Raw genomic sequence first — 20,141 nt, 5'->3', positions numbered from 1 at the left:
ACATCCATGTTTCCATATAAAAAAAATCTTAGTTGAACTAGTTTCCACCAGTGCTAAGCTATGTGTACAAATGTGTATGATTTGTAGAAAAGCAAGCTTAATTATTTTCATAAGGCATTGTTTTCATTTACAGTTGAATTAATATAATTATATTATAGGGTTTCTCTATTAAAATATCCTTTTAATTTTATTTACATTTATTTACACAAGAAAATGTTAACAACAAAAAGTGAAATAGTGTAGTATTTTTTTCCTTTCTTTTCTTGGACTGTAAAAAATATAATAGTGAAAAATAGGAACTGCTTAAATATTTTTAGGTACAAAGTGGGTGGCACTAATTTTTGTATTTTGTGGCTCTGGAGTTTCATTAGTCTCTTTATTGCGGTTCTGTATTGGCAGCATCCAAGAATTCTTTCGGTAAGCAAGAGACAAGAGTGATATAGACGGTTCTGGAACTCTTGGTATAGGCAACAAAGAATTGTATTGATTCCAATGGGGGTTTATAAAGAAAATATGTCGGTCTTGACGTTCTTGTAATGGTCTAAAGTTTCCCAAGTTTGGTTCGTCCCAAGGATCCCACAGTCTCCGGAACTCGTTCATCTGTTCGAACATGTCATTATGATTAAAATGGTTCTAGCCTTCAACCTACAATTTGTAGGTATCTTGTAATTAATCAACAGCTTAACATAAGTAATTTTAGGCAGCGAATTTGCATTTAATAACTTTAACTAGCTAATTTGCATCATTGTACTCAATGCATAAATGGGGAATTTTGCGGATAACTCAAAATGGATATTGACCGAGTAAATACTATACTAAAAAATTATCAAGATTTCGAGTTTCGAGTATTTACCCAAAAAAGTGCATGACCAAAAATTTGCCCATCTTAGTTGATTGTCATCCACTACTGGACATACCTAGGTCTTTCCAACAGCACGCCCTTCCAGACCACTCCCGACCTCCAGTCCTTCGTATCCAACCATGAACTATGTAAGTATGTTGTCTAGTCTATGATTATGTCTATTGTCTAATTAGGTACCTGCTCAAATGAAGCAAATAAAGTTGCCCTTGGTACCAGCCACTTGATCACGTACGATTCTCCTTTGACTGTTTCCAATTTGCCCCAATATAGGAAATAATCTTCATAGAACATTGGCAGGAGCCGCGACATTGGTAGTGGACCTATGCGAGTGAATTTCTGTGCCTCTTGTATTCTTTGAAATCCTTCGATTACCCAGCTCAATCTCTCATCAGGGTTGACACCGTACTAAAAATATGGGCTAATGTTAGACTTATTGACAGCAAACAAGTATTTTATCGTGATCTCATGCATGCAAAGTCACGCCTTTTATTCCCGAATGGGTAGGAAGAGGTGTATATCGACGGCCCCTACGTAAACTATCGAAACTACAAAACCTCTACTTTACAGGAGAGCGATTCTAAGTTTCGATTTAGATTTTTGTTAAACATAAAATTCGTATATTCAATATTACCAGTATATCTAACGTGGAAAATATTAGTGTTTTATACTATCTACTGTAGTTTTTCATAATTATCATACTTTTTCTAATATTACACACTCGATACTTTTCTTGGTTACTTCTGGTTACTTTTTTATCGAATGTGCCAGTTTCGATAGTGTTCTATGACAAAAAATTTTAATCTACTATCGAATGTGCCCGTTTCGATACTTTTCCACGACAAGTATCTCTAGTAAACTATTGAATGTGGTACTTTCGATTGTATTCATTGTTACATTGCTCAAGTCAAGGTAACATAAGACTAGTTTCGATATGAGATACCTTCCAACTATTTATTTATGTCAAGCTTTTACTGCTATTTTTTCTGGGGAATTAGTGACAAATGAAGAAAATCAATCAAATATTGTTAATCAAGCAATTTCTATTAAAAAATAAAGAACTTAAAAACGTAGTAATTGCACGGTTTTGCACTAAAGTTGGATCGAACAACTGCCGCCCTTCACTCCCACCTCTCCTGGAGCCTAACGGGACGCTGGCACACACCGCGGTAGAGAAAACAAACCTGTTTGCTTCTCTATTTGCGGAATCTTCACGTCTTGATACTGGTGGCGCTTTGCCTCCTTCTCTCCATAGAGTTTGCGAGACGAATATGTCAAAAATTCGCATCCGATAGAAGGAGGTATATAAGACGTTGCGTAATCTTGATGTGAACAAGGCCAGTGGACCCGACGGAATCTCAGCCGTGGTTTTAAAAACCTGTGCGCCTAAGACTGGTCAAGTGCCGGTTGCATGGAAGCAGGCCAACGTGCAGCCTGTGCCCAAAAAAGGTAGTCGTGCCGACCCTAACAATTACCGACCAATCTCAGTCACGTCGGAACGTGTACTTAACAACAGGCTCCTGGCATACCTTGAAGGTAACGACCTCCTCAGCGATCAGCAGTATGGGTTTCGCCGCAACCGATCCACAGAAGGTCCCCTTCTTGCGTATGCCACCCACATTTGGAGCGAGGCCATCGAGAAGCACGGGGAGGCATTAGCGGTCTCACTCGATATATCGAAGGCCTTTGACAGGGTTTGGCACGACAGCCTTATCGACAAGCTTCCTGCATATGGACTTCCCACTGATCTGTGCAGATGGATTGCTGACTTCCTTAGGGGTCGGTCAATCCGAGTAGTCATTGATGGCTGCTCGTCTAAACAATTTAGCATCAACGCCGGAGTCCTCAGGGGACAGTACTTTCAGCAACGCTCTTTTTGCTGCATATCAACGACGAATTTGGGTATGCAGATGACAGCACAGTTGTTGAAAGGTATGTGTCCGATGCGCGGACTAGCGGAACACAGATCCAGTCTCTAAGAGAATCCATGGTCGAATGGTTAAACTCCTCCTTGAAGGCGGTCTTCGATTGGGGTGACGCCAACTTGGTCAAGTTCAATGCTACCAAAACCCAGGCGTGTCTATTCTCTGCCAAACGGAGCCAATTTCCGCTGGATCCTACTTTCCGAGATGTATCCGTTCCAATATCGAATCATCTTGAGCTTCTGGGCGTAACTCTATCGCCTACTCTAAACTTCGGCTCGTATACAAGGTGTAACATAATACCCATATACATCAAGAAGCCCTGATGAATACAGGTTGAATAGAATCTCTAGACAAAGTTTCAGAAAAAAATATGTTTAAAAAAAATTAGTACCAAATACTTGGTATCGCATAGTTCTTGATTTCAAATCATACAAACATGTCACAACCCTGCAGGGATCACTCACTAATATTACGAAACATTTTTTCTGTCAATTTGATCACCTAGTACCTGTCTACCTAATTTTGATTCGCGCGTCGGCGCGATTGGAAAAAATTCATAACATGGTACCATGAAAACATGAGTTTAAAAAGCCCTTCCCGTATCGTTTGTTATGTTATCTAGAAACCGTGCAATTGATATGTATACCCCCTTTTTGTTACACGTTGTATAAAGTCGAAGGCGCATCTGGCTGGTAGGAAGTTGGGCATCCTCTGGAGGGTGAGACGGTATTTCAGATCGGAACAGCTACTGAGCCTGTACCAAGCGCAGGTTCGGTCTTGTATGGAGTACTGTTCTCACCTTTGGGACGGCTTGGCTAAATACCAGCTCGATGCGCCAGAACAAATCGAAAGGCGTGCCAAGAAACTCATCAACGATGATGCGCTTGTGGAGGCCCGGCTTCAAAGCCTCGAACACAGGCGTAAGGTTGCAAGCCTTTCCGTTTATTACCGGATACATTTCGGAGAGTGTGCGGGGGAATTGCACAACTTGATTCCCCCTAGTCCTTTTCATCATCGAACCACAAAACAATCGGCGAGGCGTCACCGCTTCATGGTAGATATCCCACCCACTCGCACGAAGCGCTTCGCTTCAAACTTCCTTGTGCGAACTGCTAGGGAGTGGAACTCCTTGCCGGAGTCTGTGTTTCCTGATGGGTATAACCTGGGTGTCTTCAAGGCCCAAGTGAATAGGTTGCTTATGGGCAGACGTGCTCCACCGTAGGCCGCATCATCACTTACCATCAGGTGAGATAGCGGCCAAACGTCTACCCATCAAATGTAAAAAAAGGTTTGGTTTGTTGGACAATAAAAATCTTGGACAGATTTAGGAGATGGAACGATTTCAGAATCGTTATACAGAAAATCCCCGTCAACCGCATCAGTTTCTTTGTAAATATCATTTAAATATTTCCACTCTTCGTCGGTGAATTGACATCGCACAGGAGATGCTGAAAATCCAAGACAAACATATTATATCTATCGAAATTGTAGGACAATCTATTACTTTGCCGTAGTAAAGTATCGAAAGTGGTACATTCGATGTGTTCATAGCAGAGAAAAGTATCGAATGTGTCACTTTCGATAAATTGCTCAGTACAAATATCAAGGAATACTATCGAATGTGGTAGATTCGACAGTACAAATTTGCTTTTTGTACTAGAACAGTATCGAATCTACCACTTTCGATAGTATATTATATTTACCATGTGTATACCTATCCTATTCATTTTGAATTAAAAGTAAAAAAAAAACACTAACGTAATCCTAACCTCAAAATACACGTGCGTCCTCACTCACATTTCGGGGAACACTGACGAAACAGGCAGTTTCGTGTCTCGCTCGCGCAACGCTAACCGCGTATATCATCGAAAACGGCAGGTTCGATGTTTTAATGTGTTCATTTTATGCAGTTACGATTCTGTTCGATTGAAAAATAGTTGTAGGTATACAATTGGAACATAATTTATATATATAATAATAGATCTTTATCTCCACATACTATTAGTGCAATAAAATGAAAATGGCTTTTTTGCAGTTTCGATAGTTTACGTAGGGGCCGTCGATATTGTACATCCACTTTTCACCATTGGTGTTATAATGTAGTGAGCCTATTGTCATATACTGGGCATAATTCCAAACTCCGTCCTATTACTGAGAAATTTTTGAAAAACCGAATAAAGCCCAGTAAGGTAGTAGGTACTTTGCCCGACCCGGGAATCGAACCCGAGACCCCTCGTCTGGCAGTCGCACTTGCGATCACATGGCCAAGTAGACAGTAGTTTATTATGATCCTACTTTTATAAAAATACTGCAAACCTTTATCAAGTAGCAAATCATGGTCACGCCATCTGGATGACGTAGAGCTTCCTCTTGCGTCAAGTATTCTGAACGAAAGAAGGTTACCTGTAAAGATAATAAAAAGTAGATAGTTTAAGATTTTCAAATACAAGTTACCTAGAGCCTTTAGCTCGCGAATTTGTCCGCGTGGAAGGGCGATGAATTGTTGACTTAGTGTGCACTAAATTTTTTTCCAAGTTTTTAATCGTAATAAGGCGGTAAACGAGTAGGCTGATCACCTGATGGTAAGCAATCGCCACCGTCCATGGACTCCCGCAACCCTAGAGGCGTTACAAGTGCGTTACCGGCCTTTTGGAGGTTAAGAATTTAAAGGTTGTTGAGGAACCGGATATTGGGAAGATTGGGAATGTTAAAAAATGTTATTAGGCCTCCGGTAACCCCACTAACAGAACGCAAGCGCGTTTTACATTTCATTCAGTTCTTCAGTTACTGTCATACATATTAAAAATATTATAAACGATCTAAATAATTTCCACCAGCAAGAACCTACTTAATAATTATATAACGTTAAACGATACTAAAAGCTCATTCAGAGGTAGTGTCATTTGCCTTGGATATTCCTACTATAAGATTAAGCTTGGATATGCCTATTGTAACAAGCCAATTTATATGGTGGGCAATGTCCTTTTTAGATCATTAATCATGCCCATTTACAAACGCATCTAGCAACGCAAAAAGGATCAAAATGTTCATACAGACAAATGAGAAATTGAATATCAATGACTCTTGGATTCTGCTTTGACAAAAACTACTTATCTAGAGCTGCTTATACTCGTAAAGTACCTCAAATAACTTGCTTTTTACTGCATTTCTTATCTGCAATGACTGTGTTTCTACACAAAAAACCTATTGCTATTTTCTAATAACTTCTAATAGCAATATTTTCTACGAGCCATAAGTTTTTTGGTAACAAAATTGGTTGTTCATGGCATTATTCATAATATTGTGGATCTTCTGAATCCACAATCGGAAGATCTCCTATCTTCCGATTTCGATCAAGGCACCTCAAACTAATCACTTATATAATAATAACTAAGTATTAATTTTTTCTTTTCCACCAAGAAAATAAGGTTAAAAATCGATTAAAATTTGAAGCTTCCTGACAGCTTTACTTAAAAAAAATCTCGAAACTCCACATGTAGGTAATGCTTTATTCAAGTCGATAACTGAATCTGCAACAACTGAATTAACAACACAGTCATATTCGACGATTATTCACAACCAATTCTAAATCAGCGAACCGACATAAATTGCAAACTGCATTATGAAACCTACAGCGACCCCTCTCAATTACTGTCACAGACAGCTGCCTCCTGTGGCCGGTGAAAAGAAGGCCGCCTGCATTTGATCTGAAACCACATTAATCTTCATCTATTTAAGTTAGGTTCGAAAAACTGTTTTATAATATTTTTTGTAGTCTATTTTTCGATTTTATGTAAAGATGTTGTACTAGTATTGATGGATGAGACACATAAGAGATTGAATCTGGCGTTTGTTAGCAGCTGTTCTTTTAAAGATTTTCTTTAGAGATGTGCTATTTAGCTTTTTGTTTATTTATTCAATCTTTATGCATCAAAATATTATGTACGGACTTAGGGAAGGTTCATATATTATCTCTATAATTATATAAAAATCATTTGCTCTTCGTTAGTCTCTCTAAAACTCGAGAACGGCTGGACTGAGTTGACTAATTTTGTTCTTGAATTATTTGTGGAAGTCCAATGAAGGTTTAAAAGGCAGGAACAAAATGTTTAAGTCGGTACGAAGTTTGCCGGGTCAGCTAGTCTGACATAAAATACGTGGAGTGGCCCATGAACACCCGAAACACCAAAGGCGTTACTAGTGCGTTGCTCTCCCTCACTTAAAACCTTCTTTTAAGTACCTACCTATTAATAATCGGTTGTAAGTAAGTAAAGTCATTTCCATTAATCATATTCCTACATACATATATACTCAAACTAGTCTACAATCCAACACAGATATACATTCAGCCAAGATTGATTTATCGTTTAGGTAAGTTGATGAAGGGTTCCCATTGAAAGTGAAACCACGCGGCAACAGATCACGCCCGTGAATAATGATGGTGTAAACCCTACACCTTACTTTGAGAACATTTGTTATCTAAAGGTCTTGTTCAATTGACTGCTATGAGTTACGTTTGATAGTAGTAGTCCTAATGGTTTGTGATCGTATTTCAGTGTCAATGGACCATGTTTTTTTAAATACCTACCTAGATAAAATATTATAACGTTCGTGAGTAACATAATAATTAATTTATTCCTACTAAATTAATTATTATGTTTTTCGGCTTACTCACGTAATTATTTGAGGAACTCGACTAGTTTCAAGTTATACTGAGGGCTCATATTACTGAGCGGCGATTGTCACGCTGCTACTTGGGACTCGAGTTCGACGACGTGACACGCTACCCCTAATTACGTGAGTAAGCCCAAAAACATAATAATTAATCTAGATAAAATAATTATGACTAATGCTCATTCGTTCTTTGTGTGAGAAGAGGCCTTTTATCAGCAGTGGGACAGTTTCAGGCTGATGATATATCAAAATAAATGTTATTATGTATAGTAACCTAACCAAATAAGGCCTATGCCCCATGATGTAATTATGTGGACTGTTTAAAACGTCTTGTGATTGTTGGTACCTATCTTTTTTTTATGGGGGAAAGTCATCCAATGATTTCTCCTGCCTTCCTGCAAGAGGGAGTGCCAGACAGTTACTGACTAAAAACCACACCATTCCTACTCCTGCATTCCTGGAGCCCCGATAACTCACTAGGCAATCTGTAGCTCCGGGTTGGTACCACCCCTGTTATTGCTACCTAACGATATGACTTCGGAGTTTAGGTCATGTACCGAACTATGTCTGTGTTACTATTTGTTTCAACAGGTCAAACAAATTCAAATACCAATCTACATCACAACCATAAAGTATTCACCACAAAAAAGTTTAAATAAAAACAGTCTTCATCGTTTAGTAATTTCGTGAAGCTGAATAAGTATCCAGAAATCGTAATTGAAGGAAAGCGCCTACAAGATTTCTGTGAAGATTAATGATACCCTGAGCCAACGAACTACGATGGCCTTGGTCGGCTGTTGAACGACCTCTGATTTACATAGACTGTAACAAAATACTTACATTGTCTTTCTGTTTCAAAACGTCTAGGGTCGGTTCATATCTGACGTAAAATACGACGAATTACGACGTATCATCGGTTGTACCTACTAACATATCGTCGGTTGAGTGTGGACGGTCAAGTGTTTTTCTATACATTTGTCTGTTCTGGCATTACGCGACCGATAATACGCGACGCATGTTTTGTCAGATATGAACCCACCCTTACTAGTTAAAATCTACAAAGAAAACGAAACAATAAAAGCATCGAATACATCTCACCCACGTACAAGGACACACAGGATCATAAAGACATTAACATGTGCCCTTGCAGCCTACAACAAAATTAATCGTGAAAACAAATGGGTTATTTTCATTAAAATTTCGCTCGCATGCCTCTGCATACTTTCCTGCAGAAATATCCTTACGTATATTTTTTTAAGGGGGCAAATCATCCAATGTCTTCTCCCACCAATCCAATGACTTGGGCTAGGCGAAAGGGAGTGTCAGACGCTTCTTATTAACTAAAACCAACCTGTTCCTATTCCTGCTTTTCGAGCCGGAGCTCGGACTGCCTAGCGGGCTACTGAACCTTTTTTTTGTCGGGGGAAATCCTCAGGACTTCCTCCGTCCGGAGAAAGGCGGAGGGGTATTACCGAGACTCTTACCGGCTAAAACCCCCGGTGTCTACTCAGCACGTGATCGTGGGAGGCGCGGGAGTCCAGATTCTTTCGCAGCCCCACATCACAGCCAGGTCCGTCCTGACCTCATCTCTTGCACGGGGTAAGTAAGTTTGGACTACCCTGTGCATCGTCTCGGAGGCGCGCGCCGACACCCGCGCACGCCATCACCTCGGGTCTATGGGATGGGGGGCGGGGACTAGTGGGCTACTGAACCTACCCCAACTCAGATGGGGCTCAGTAGGGCCCTATCTGTGCCGATTTGATTGCTCTTTGAGGCGCGCGCGGATGTTTAATATATACATACTTAGGGTATTATTAACAATCTCATGTTTCGTTTTCCTTGGTAAATGTATCATTTTCCACCAAGACGTCTCATTAGCATCAATTACTTTGCTTACCATCAGAGAACGTCTTTTCCGTGTTTCATATTTTTAATTCTAGTCATTAATATTGTGCTGACTAATTAGTTTCCAGTATACTCATATTACATTGTATATTTAGGTATATAATTCTATAATGTGACGCGGTGGCTGGAGAATTGGCTGCAGTGCAACGAGTAGCGGGCACGATTCTTCCACGGAGCATTTTTTGGGTGATCCACAAATTGTTGCGTCGGGTCTAGTAGTCATGTGTATGTGAAATGGTATGTTTGTAAACGTACCCACGACATAGGAGAAAATCATAGTATCTTAATCCTAGTAATGTTTTTTTTTAAGAAAATATGTTATTACTACTGATGATTACAAAAATGGATAAAACCTAGATACGCTTGAAATGAGTCTAATCTAACTAGTCTAATCTAACTCTATATAATAAGTATGTTTTCAATCTAACGAAACAAATAAAATGCGTCCTCCAAACTTACAAAGTAAACCTTTTAAAGTATTTCTGTACTTAAGTAATAGGCATTCTCGTTTTGGAGGTTAACACAAAATGTAACACACGCACAGAATGTAATTGTTTTATGTACTTCTGTACTTCTGTACATAAAACAATTAAATTATCTACCAGTAAACTTTTTTAATGCGTGTTTGAGACAACCTCATCTACGTATTTATAAATTTGCTGCAAACTCTTCAGAATTAATTTCGAGTTAGAAAACAATTATATTCATAATAACCTTATTCAGTGGGTGTGTTATTCGTTATTTTAACCGCCATTGCAATAAAATAATTATCTATCTCGTTTGGTAGATTACGGGAGTTACGGACACCACGACGGTGGCGCGAGTACCGTCATGGTGTCCTGGTGATGCTGGTATGAAGAGAAAACGAACTTTTTTTCAATGCAAACAGTAACCTTATTTCCTATATAGTAGCGATATATTTTATAATGGCTTTCAAATAGTTTTTTTGTTGTAAGTCGAATACTACATCTAGCAAATTAGAATATCACCAATCTAAGTCCCTACTAAGCAATGTTACCGAGTTTAGAGTTGGGTTTCCTCACTAACAGGCCCTAATAGTTGTTGTTAATAGTTAGTAGTTTACATTAAACCACAGTTAAGTTCAATATCGGTTTATTTGTTACATAGTTAACATAGTTTATCGGGAAACATAGTTATGTTTAGTTTAATTATCTGAGGCGCAGTACTTTTGTTATTAGTTTGTTACCGATCCGTGTTTCGGCACGTGATTGAGTTACTTCTGAAGTTTCTTTGCTCTTTACTAACCATATTAGAGTTCGCACTTAGCGCCTGTTTCACCACCTTCATATAAGTGCCCGATAAACTTATGTGACATATAGTGCATACAAATTACGTTCTTAATTAAAAGTTATCTGATACATAGCGGCTATCCAGACATTGTGAAACAATGCCTTAGTCTATTAAGTGTGTGTTTAAGTATGTGGAACTCTTGAAAGGTTAAGATTCATAAAACTTATACCCGCTTTCCGTCAATTATTATTTTAGTTATATAAGAGCTAGTAGTCAATTGCAAAATATTGAGTTCCACGTAATTATACTATTAGTAAATTATTTACTATTTTATGTATATAAGCCTTGTGCCACACAAACCGAATTCGATTCTTTGATCTTGGCGATTATACTTTCTGTTCTTCGATCTACGGACGCAATTAAGCTAATACGGTACTGTCTTAACCTGCTAATACATCTTTGGCAAGTACCACCTGTAAGTTACATAGCGTGCTACATTTTCTTTCACTCAAAACAAAAAAACTGCCGGAAAAACAACGTAAAGTGCCTCAGGGAAATCAAAATGATATCGCGGATCTATGGACGGTTCCTACATTGTTTTATATAAGTCTTTCTCCTAGTTTACAAACGAGCAATCGCAAATTGTTTCCGTGTCAAAGTGAGCAAAAATATGTTGTGTGTAACAATTTTACTCGGCATTGGTAATGGTGTATTTGATTTCACGTATAATCTTTGAATTTGGATAATATACTCATATTTAATACAACTGCAATTGGAATGATAGACTGAGTAGAAATAACACACTAACCAATTTAATTTTCTTCAAGCGAAAATTCTACTTCTAACCAAACGCCTTTATCCGAAGTCATATGACATGATTACTAATAAAAGCGTATAAATCAAAAATCATAATAAATCTTTAAATGCCATACCTTTCTTTAACAAACCTTTGATTTCTAAAACGAAACAGTGGAACAATTGGCTACTGTCTTCAGTACCTATCTACCCAGAGCTACGGAATGCCTAGAGGGTTACCAAAGTTCCAGGTCGAAAAGCAGGAGAAGAAACAGGGTGATTTTTAGTCTGTAAGAATCTGACACTCCCTTTCAACAAGGTAGGAGAAGTCATTGGATTACTTTCCCCCCTCAAAAAAGTTTTTTTCCTACCAATATCAGTAAGATAATATATCTAATACCAATCTATGTCATCGGCATATAACCAGAACATTAGTTTGTTATGATCACACGGAAATGTATCCACACACAACATTACTAAACTTTCCTGCCAATATATAGCTATGTCGATATATATGCGGTTAGCTGCAAGGAAATTCCTTTAGTTTTACGATATGGCTTATGGGTAGTAGATACCATAATGATGCTCCTAATGTCTTTTATATGAAGCACGTTTCCGATCAGTATTTGATGCAGGCGTTCTTAGAACTATTATGTAAGAATAATCTTATTGGTTGTCTTACAGCATGTAGACTTATAATTATTATTATTTATGAGTTAATCCATTTATTCTGATTGTCTGTCTCTGTGTTTAAAAAGGATAATTTTGGATATTATTGTTTATCTTGGAAGGTGGACAGTTCCGTTATTACTGTTCAATACTTTAACTTTGACTCTTAAGTTTCTGTAATATGAGATAGACTGTCAACCATCCATAATATGCTACCATTAATTTTGTTTACCGTTATTAACTATGCCTTATAATTTTATTGTAAATTGCAATTAAAGTAATACTTGCAACCCGTGGCCAACGATGGGCGAGAATGCGATGAAGCTCACTTCAAAAGCCTTTCCATGTTGGTGTAAACTACTTACATTTTTAATTCAACTATCTCCATACTCACTTGCATCTCACCAGGGTACCTCCTCTGGTCGACAGTGTGGTCGCTGCCCTCCATCATATCAGCACCCCAGTGGAAATGTATTTGGGACAGCACGTGTTTCTCCAGAAACGGACCACCTTCCAAGTATGGACGTTCAGTCTTCCATTTTGGTGATATTACCACTGAAGGAATATTTACTTTGTTAATATTGAGAGAATCAGACATTCATTTTTTGGTCAACAGGTGGTGCTAGTTTAACAAGAGCTAAGTATCATCATCATCATCAGCCGAGAGACGTCCACTGCTGAACAAAGGCCTCCCCTTTAGTCCTCCACGTATAGAGATGAGTATAATATACAATTTTTTGCTCAACGTGTGGTGCTAATTTTTTAAGAGATGAGTTTTTATCGAATTTTACAGTGATTACACTGTAAAATTCGATTGATTCCGACACGTTTATCGATTTGTTATATCAATTACCACTAAAATAATACCTATAATCGCAATAAAACATATCTTTTGTAATGTTTTCTCTGTAAATAATAATTACTATCTCTACATATTCATTCTCGTCTTTATTTCTTTGATAAAATTAACGAAACGAAAAATTATTTCGTCGGCACTTTTCCCGGAGATTATTTCTGGGAATACAAAGAGCGAAATATTCAAATCAGCTTGATATAATATATGATGCGGGTAATTTAAATATTTCCAGAGAATGTTTAGAAAATCATTTCCCAGAGATAATTGTAATTAACCGTTAAATTCAAGATGATATTATTATATATTTTACTCCTCCTATGATTTAACTTTATTATGTTAAATGTGGCTTCTAAAATTAGAGGAAAAATAGCATCGTGCGGTAAACTAAGTATGGGTTTCTTCTACATTAAGATGATTTGCCATAATCTCCATGCGTAACAGATTGGAAATCACAGTAGGTTTCAAATTACAACGCTACTGCCACGTATCTGTTAAATTTCTTATGGCGTATTCTCTTACACGCCTTAATTTTACCGAGACACCATGGCAGCGCAACCAGTCGCCGCTACCAACGAAATGTATACAGCTCTATAGAGATATTATCTCTTATCCGCTTGGTTGTGCAACTAATCTGGCGGCACGACCAGCTCAGACGGCAGCACAGAATGCTACTGGACGCGCATCCAACTTGGTCGCGTCACCACTAATTACTAAAGCGCTGTACGGTGCCTTACATTACTCAGCTGCTAGTCAATCCAACAGAGCTATCTCTTCGAGGTCCATTTTGACACTATCGCAGTGTGATGTGGCGACTTTGGTGTCTATAATTATGGTGTCTAGTTTGGTAGCTTACGGACACCAAGGTGGCGAGGCTGGTTGCACCACCACGGTGTCCCAATGAAACATAGCCCTTAATCGGTTCTTAAAAGACACAAAATACGATAAGCAAGAAGTTATTGATACTGGAGACGCTATTATTGCATCCATCGTGTTTGGACAGTCCAACCTGAATCCCGTATAATTACATGTTGCCAACACAAACACGATAAGCGTCCTAAACCCAATTCTGTGCAAGCAATTTACTCAGGATTTAATCTAATGAATGATTCGTATTCCATAGACTATTAATCCGGGGCTCAATATCAGCCTCGCATGAATGGATCTTCTGTGCCCGATTGTAGTATACATACGTAATGTACGATGTACGTGGTATTTGTTTTTGGGAATGACGTCATAGGAACAGTGTGTGTGGGATGATTGATCAATGATTGTGATTTTTGTTACCGCCCCTGCTAGTCAAACTGATGTCATAATAGCCGACTATGGGACTGTGCGTTTAATAGAGTCCAGGTAACGGTGCAGTCAGTTTTGTCAACCACTTTATTGCACTGATCACATTCACTGCATCCTAAAGGTTGGCTAGCAAGAATGCCTATGGCATTAACCCCCCCCTATGTAATAAAGTTGCAAAAAGTTTAATAAATAAAAAAATAATAAAAATATTTCTACACTAGCTACTTCCGCGCGGTTTCACCCGCACTGCTCGGTCCCTATTGATCGTGGCGTGATGATTTATAGCTTATAACCTTCCTCGATAAATGCGCTATCCAACACAAAAAGAATTATTCAAATCAGATCAGTAGTTCCGGAGATTAGCGCGTTCAAACAAACAAACAAACTCTTCAGCTTTATAATATTAGTATAGATTATTACAATTATCAAACAAAGATAGCAAAACACTGTTAAAGATCAAGCTGTCGAACCCCCTTAAGCAAAACAGGACCCTCATAAATAAAGCGAATGGATCACGTACATACATGCAGTAATACGATTCCTTTCTAGAACGTTCCATGAACCTTCTATGTCCCTCATCACTCAAACCTTTATTCGTGAAACCAGGCAGCACGTTAATAAATGCTCATATTATACTAACTAGCTTGAATGACTGCCTCGTTGGTCAAGTGGTCGCAAGTGCGACTGCCGGACAAAGGGTCTCGTGTTCGTTTCCGGAAATTGGGCTTTTTCGTGTTTTCAATAATTTCTCAGTATTAGCACGGAGCCTGGAATAGTGCCCAATATATGGCAATAGGCCATATACTCCCATATTACATGGGACTTATAACAACAAATGGTGAAAAGTGGATGTACATTGTATAGTGGCATTACGTTCCGTAATGTGCATGTGCACCTCTGCTTACCTTCGGGGATAAAAGGCGCGATGTTGCAACCACAACAACTTGAATAACCTGTTAGTTAGGAGTTAGAACCAAAGGTTGAAAGTAATTGTTTAGAACGACTAGGCACGTAGGCATAATAATTAATGATGTCGGCCTACCCCGTTGGCAGTTTTGTCCCAGGAACAAGCCTATACAGTTAATTAAAGTTTTAGGAAACATCAACGGTTTTGTTAACTGGGTCGTGAGTTGTTGTTCATAGTCCTACTTCATTGTTTTTGCTATTTTGCAGATTGTACGTATTCATTCGTGTATTGATCAGAGCTTCAAGGTTGGGTTAAGTTTAAGTACCTACTTGTTATTGATTAGTTTTCGACATCCATAACTGACGATTTAACATATGTCTCATGATAGTCATTAAATCCGGGGTTATGTTCACTGTAAAACTCTAGTATTTTTTAATGAAACCTATGACATTTCAATAATTATTGTTTCAAGATTTGACTGCACAGTTGCAGTGCGGTAGCTGGGCAACTAGCTGCCATGCAATGATTTGTACAAAGATTTATATGAATGCTATTTTAATAATATATTTGGTGTTTTTATTTTTTCAGATGGAATTAATCGTGATTCGTAAATAAGGAAGATTAAAGTATTTACTTACCAGTGTATCCAGTATTAGTAATCTTCACTTTATGAGGGTAGACATCGAAATTGTACCATTTTAGTTCTGGACATCTGTACAACATAGACCCTGTTATGGACACATCTATGGGAGTGGGGAGGTGACCTTCAAACTGATGCCAGTACTGAATCCATTCTACTGTGCCCTCGTCAGGTACAACAATTACTACAACCTCTTCTACTGGTTTTTCTTCATCAACTACGAAGAACAAAGAATTTATTATTTAATGGATGAAGAACATTATAGATGTTCAATGAAATGATAGTAATTTGAAAGTTTAATGTTTTGTCGTCTTGAGTTAAATCATCATCATCATCATCAGCCGAGAGACGTCCACTGCTGAACAAAGGCCTCCCCCTTGGTCCTCCACGTAGAACGACAAGCCGCCACCTGCATCCACTGGCTCCCCGCCACTCTGACGATGTCGTCGGTCCACCTAGTGGGAGGTCTGCCCACGCTGCGTCTTCGGGTCCGCGGTCGCCACTCAGTCACCTTCCTGGCCCAGCGGCCATCAGTCCTCCGAGCGACGTGGCCTGCCCATTGCCACTTCAGCCTGCATATTTTGAGAGCTATGTCTGTAACTCTTGTTCTTTGGCGAATTTCCATATTTCGGATTTTGTCGCGCAAAGATACTCCGAGCATAGCTCTCTCCATCGCGCGCTGGGCGACTCTGAGCCTTTCTAAAAGGCCAGCAGTTAGGGACCATGTCTCGGTACCGTACGTCATCACTGGCAACACACACTGGTTGTACATCCTGGTCTTCAGACACTGCGGGATTTTTGACGAGAAGACTTCATGCAACTTCCCAAATGCTGCCCATCCGAGTTGGATTCTTCGAGCGACCTCTTTCTCGAAGTTGGACCTACCTAGCTGGATGATCTGACCCAGGTATGTGTAGTGGTCTACAACTTCGAGTATATCGTTCCCAACGACAACCGGTATAGGTGCAACATGGACATTTGACATGATTTTCGTCTTGTCCATGTTCATTTTAAGGCCCACCTGTTGGGAAACGGTATTGAGGTCGCTGAGCATGGTGTTCAGCTCTTCCAGCGACTCTGCCATTACGACTATGTCATCGGCGAAACGGAGATGAGTGATGTATTCGCCATTAATGTTGATGCCGCGTCCGCTCCAGTCCAAGAGCTTAAAAACGTCCTCCAGTGCGTTCGTGAACAGTTTCGGAGATATAACGTCTCCCTGTCTCACGCCCTTCCGCAACTGGATTGGCCTCGTAGTCTCTTCCTGGAGTCGGATGCGCATGGTGGCGTTGTTATACAAACACTTCAAAACCTCGATGTATCTATAGTCGATGTGGCACCGCTGGAGAGACTGCAGCACCGCCCAGGTTTCGATTGAATCGAAGGCTTTCTCATAGTCCACAAACGCCAAGCATAGTGGCAAGTTATACTCCTCGGTCTTCTGTATAACCTGCCGCAGCGTATGAATGTGGTCTATGGTACTGAAACCTTTTCGGAATCCGGCTTGTTCGGGAGGCTGGAAGTCATCAAGCCTGCGTTCGAGACGGTTCGTGATGACCCTCGAAAACAGCTTATACACATGGCTCAGAAGTGAGATAGGTCTGTAGTTCTTTAGCAGACAGTTGTCGCCTTTTTTAAAGAACAGAACCACCACACTCCGTTGCCATGCTGCCGGCGTGGTTCCCTCGAGTATGACGGAATTGAATAGCTTCTGGAGGACTAAAAGTATCGGTTTTCCACCCGCTCGCAGAAGTTCCGACGTGATTCCGTCATCGCCCGGCGCCTTGTTGTTTTTAAGCTGTTTGAGAGCCATCCTAATCTCGTACAGGCTGATGTCTGGGATATCCTCAGTGTAGTGCCGCGTCAGTTTAGCTCTTGGGTCCCGAGCTGTACCGACGATGGGTTGCCGTGTTGAGGTGTATAACTGTCCGTAAAACCTCTCGAGCTCTCCGAGGATCTCGGACTTCGACGAGATGACGCTGCCATCCTCGGTCTTCAGCCTCGTCATTTGGCTTTGCCCAACAGACGAATTCTTTGCGAAGACTTTTGAGCCCTTGTTTCGCTCAATTAAGTCTCTGACTCTTGCGGCGTTATAGGCCCGCAGGTCACGTCGCATGTATTTCGAGATTCGTCTATTGAGCTTGCCGTATTCAGACATATCGTCTGAAGACTGCAGCCTCATCTCGCTACGATCCTTAAGAAGTTTTAAGGTTCCGTCGGAGAGCTTTTGGGGCCTGTTTCGGCGGGGGTCTTGAAGAAGTCTGACCCCACTGCTCGGACAGTTTCCACCAACCCATTATTTATCTCGTCCACGTTTCCACAATCAGCTAGACACTGGAAGCGATTTTGCAGTTGGAGTTGGAACTGCTCGGGGTTTTGGATCTGGGCACGTCCAGGGCGGAGCGTGGACTTCACCAGGCGTGACCGCTCTAGTTTTACATTGATGTTCAGTGTGCCCCTGACAATACGGTGATCGCTACCGGTTTTCACCTTCGCTATCACAGAGACATCACTGAATATACGTCTTTCGGTCGCCATGATGAAGTCGATCTCATTTTTGGTAGAACCATCAGGGCTTATCCATGTCCACTTCTTGGCCGGTCGCTTCTGGAAGAAGGAGTTCATCAAATAGAGACTCTATCCTCTATCTATCTCCCTCTCCATAAAGTCGACCAGCCGCTGGCCCCGATGGTTTCGCTGCCCATATCCAAATGGCCCTATTCTCAACTCATCGCTATTCCGTGTGCCCACCTTTGCATTGAAATCCCCCATCACAACGGTGAAGTGTGTTTCGGAGGAGTGTATGGCTTTTGAAATTTCCTCATACAGAGCCTCTACTTCGTCGTCACAATGTGTCGAGGTCGGCGCATATACCTGTATGACCTTCAGCGAATACCGGTTAGATATTCTGAGTATAAGGTACGCTACCCTGTTCGACACACTGTCGACCTCACACACGTTGTTGACGAGAGACTTGCGGACGAGAAATCCGACACCACCCTGGGATTTACGGTCTCCTTCCCGGAAGAAGAGCAAGTTGCCGGAATCTAGGATTATCGTATCCTGACCCTCTCTTCGGATTTCAGATAGTCCCAAGATGTCCCACCGCATTTTGCTCAATTCTTCCTCCAGCTCGACAATCTTCTCATCAGTCCGCAGTGTGCGGATGTTGTGCGTTGCCAGGGCCAAAGTTCGTCGGGGGTGGTAGCGCTTTCTCTGCCGGGGATTCTTAGCACCCCCTGCTCCGCCGTTACCTGATCCGCTACCTAGATCATAAAGAATAGCGGAGCTGCCGGGGACTGGGGGCCGTGTAATTTTGTTGTCGCTCATAGTGAAAGGGGGGGGGGTTGCCATAATCCCCACGCTTGGCAGGCGGCTTGGGGATCGCAGTTAGGTCACCGATAAATTTTGAGAATGCTGCTGCCCATTCCTCGGTGGCTGGTCGCAGTTTTAGGACGTACCCGGGTCCTTGAGTTAAATGTGGATACTTTATTATCACTATCTTCATCAGCTTGAAAATGTCTACTGTTGGACAAAGGAGACATTGGGTGCAAGAAATGAGTGGTCATTTAACGTGGAGTTCATTAAGGGCTATATTTCACTTGAACACGAGGGCATGGCGGCGCATCCACGCTGGTCGCGCCACCCCTAATTACTATAAGGCAAGTAGTCATTTAACGAGGAGAATTATGGACTTCATTTTACCGGCGCAACCACACTTGCTGCAGGCACTATACGCCTCACGCAATCAGCGGCCAGTCCAGCCGCCAATACTGTCTCATTAAGGTCTATTTTGATATTGTCGCAATATGGTGTGGTTTGACTACTCTGGTATCTGTATGGTGTATAGTTTGGTAGCTTACGGACTCCAAGGTGGCAAATGTGGTTGCGCCGCCATGGTGTCCAGGTGACTACTCACCTCTTAGATACAATAGGTTTAATAGTGCAGATGACTGATGTATGATAGTAATGAAAATAAATAAACAAGACAATATTACCTAAGTGAACTGGAAGTAATCGGCTGGACATTGTAGATGGTTAACGAAAATTTGGGCAAAGTGCTTGCTGGAAACTTTTAAAACATGATGTTAGATTGCATGAATTTGTAAAAAAATATAAACCAAAAAATATTATAATTTACATCAAAAGTACATGACACATATCACAATGTCACGTCAACATGCTTTCTATAGATAATAATATAAGTCATAAGTTTCCCATATACTTATTATACTCTTTGGTCATAAGTCATAATCTTTTTTATAATAAAGAGTTTGAATATTGAGGTTTCAATTTAAATATCATAAGCCTTTTTGTAGCTTTTCACCTTGACAACTTCATAAATTGATGTCGTTGTCTCTTTGACT

At 40.3% G+C, this 20,141-nt stretch overlaps 1 protein-coding gene across 1 annotated transcript; it reads right to left on the bottom strand.

Annotated features, from left to right (window-relative positions):
- Positions 1 to 179: 179 nt before the first annotated feature.
- Positions 180 to 19,948, bottom strand: LOC118268299 (carbonic anhydrase 1). Its single transcript, XM_035582736.2, has 6 exons — positions 19,773 to 19,948; positions 15,773 to 15,991; positions 12,473 to 12,633; positions 5,101 to 5,187; positions 1,040 to 1,267; positions 180 to 600 (listed from the first exon to the last, which is right to left on the bottom strand). Exons 1-6 carry the CDS (start codon positions 19,801 to 19,803, stop codon positions 304 to 306), a joined length of 1,023 nt encoding a protein of 340 aa, XP_035438629.2. The 5' UTR covers positions 19,804 to 19,948; the 3' UTR covers positions 180 to 303.
- Between the last annotated feature and the right edge of the window lie 193 nt (positions 19,949 to 20,141).

Source organism: Spodoptera frugiperda, chromosome 29 (genome assembly GCF_023101765.2).
Source record: "Spodoptera frugiperda isolate SF20-4 chromosome 29, AGI-APGP_CSIRO_Sfru_2.0, whole genome shotgun sequence".
NCBI lineage: Eukaryota > Metazoa > Arthropoda > Insecta > Lepidoptera > Noctuidae > Spodoptera > Spodoptera frugiperda.
This window is presented reverse-complemented; position numbering and strand designations above follow the sequence as displayed.

Bases quoted from the DNA above. Each gene is read 5' to 3' on its own strand.
- LOC118268299 (XM_035582736.2), bottom strand. From the start codon at position 19,803: ATGTCCAGCCGATTACTTCCAGTTCACTTAG. The intron at 5,188-12,472 runs GTGAGTATGGAG...TTATCTTTACAG, and splicing joins GGTACCCTGGTGAGATGCAA to GTAACCTTCTTTCGTTCAGA. The intron at 1,268-5,100 runs GTTTGCAGTATT...CCATATTTTTAG, and splicing joins TGATTTGCTACTTGATAAAG to TACGGTGTCAACCCTGATGA.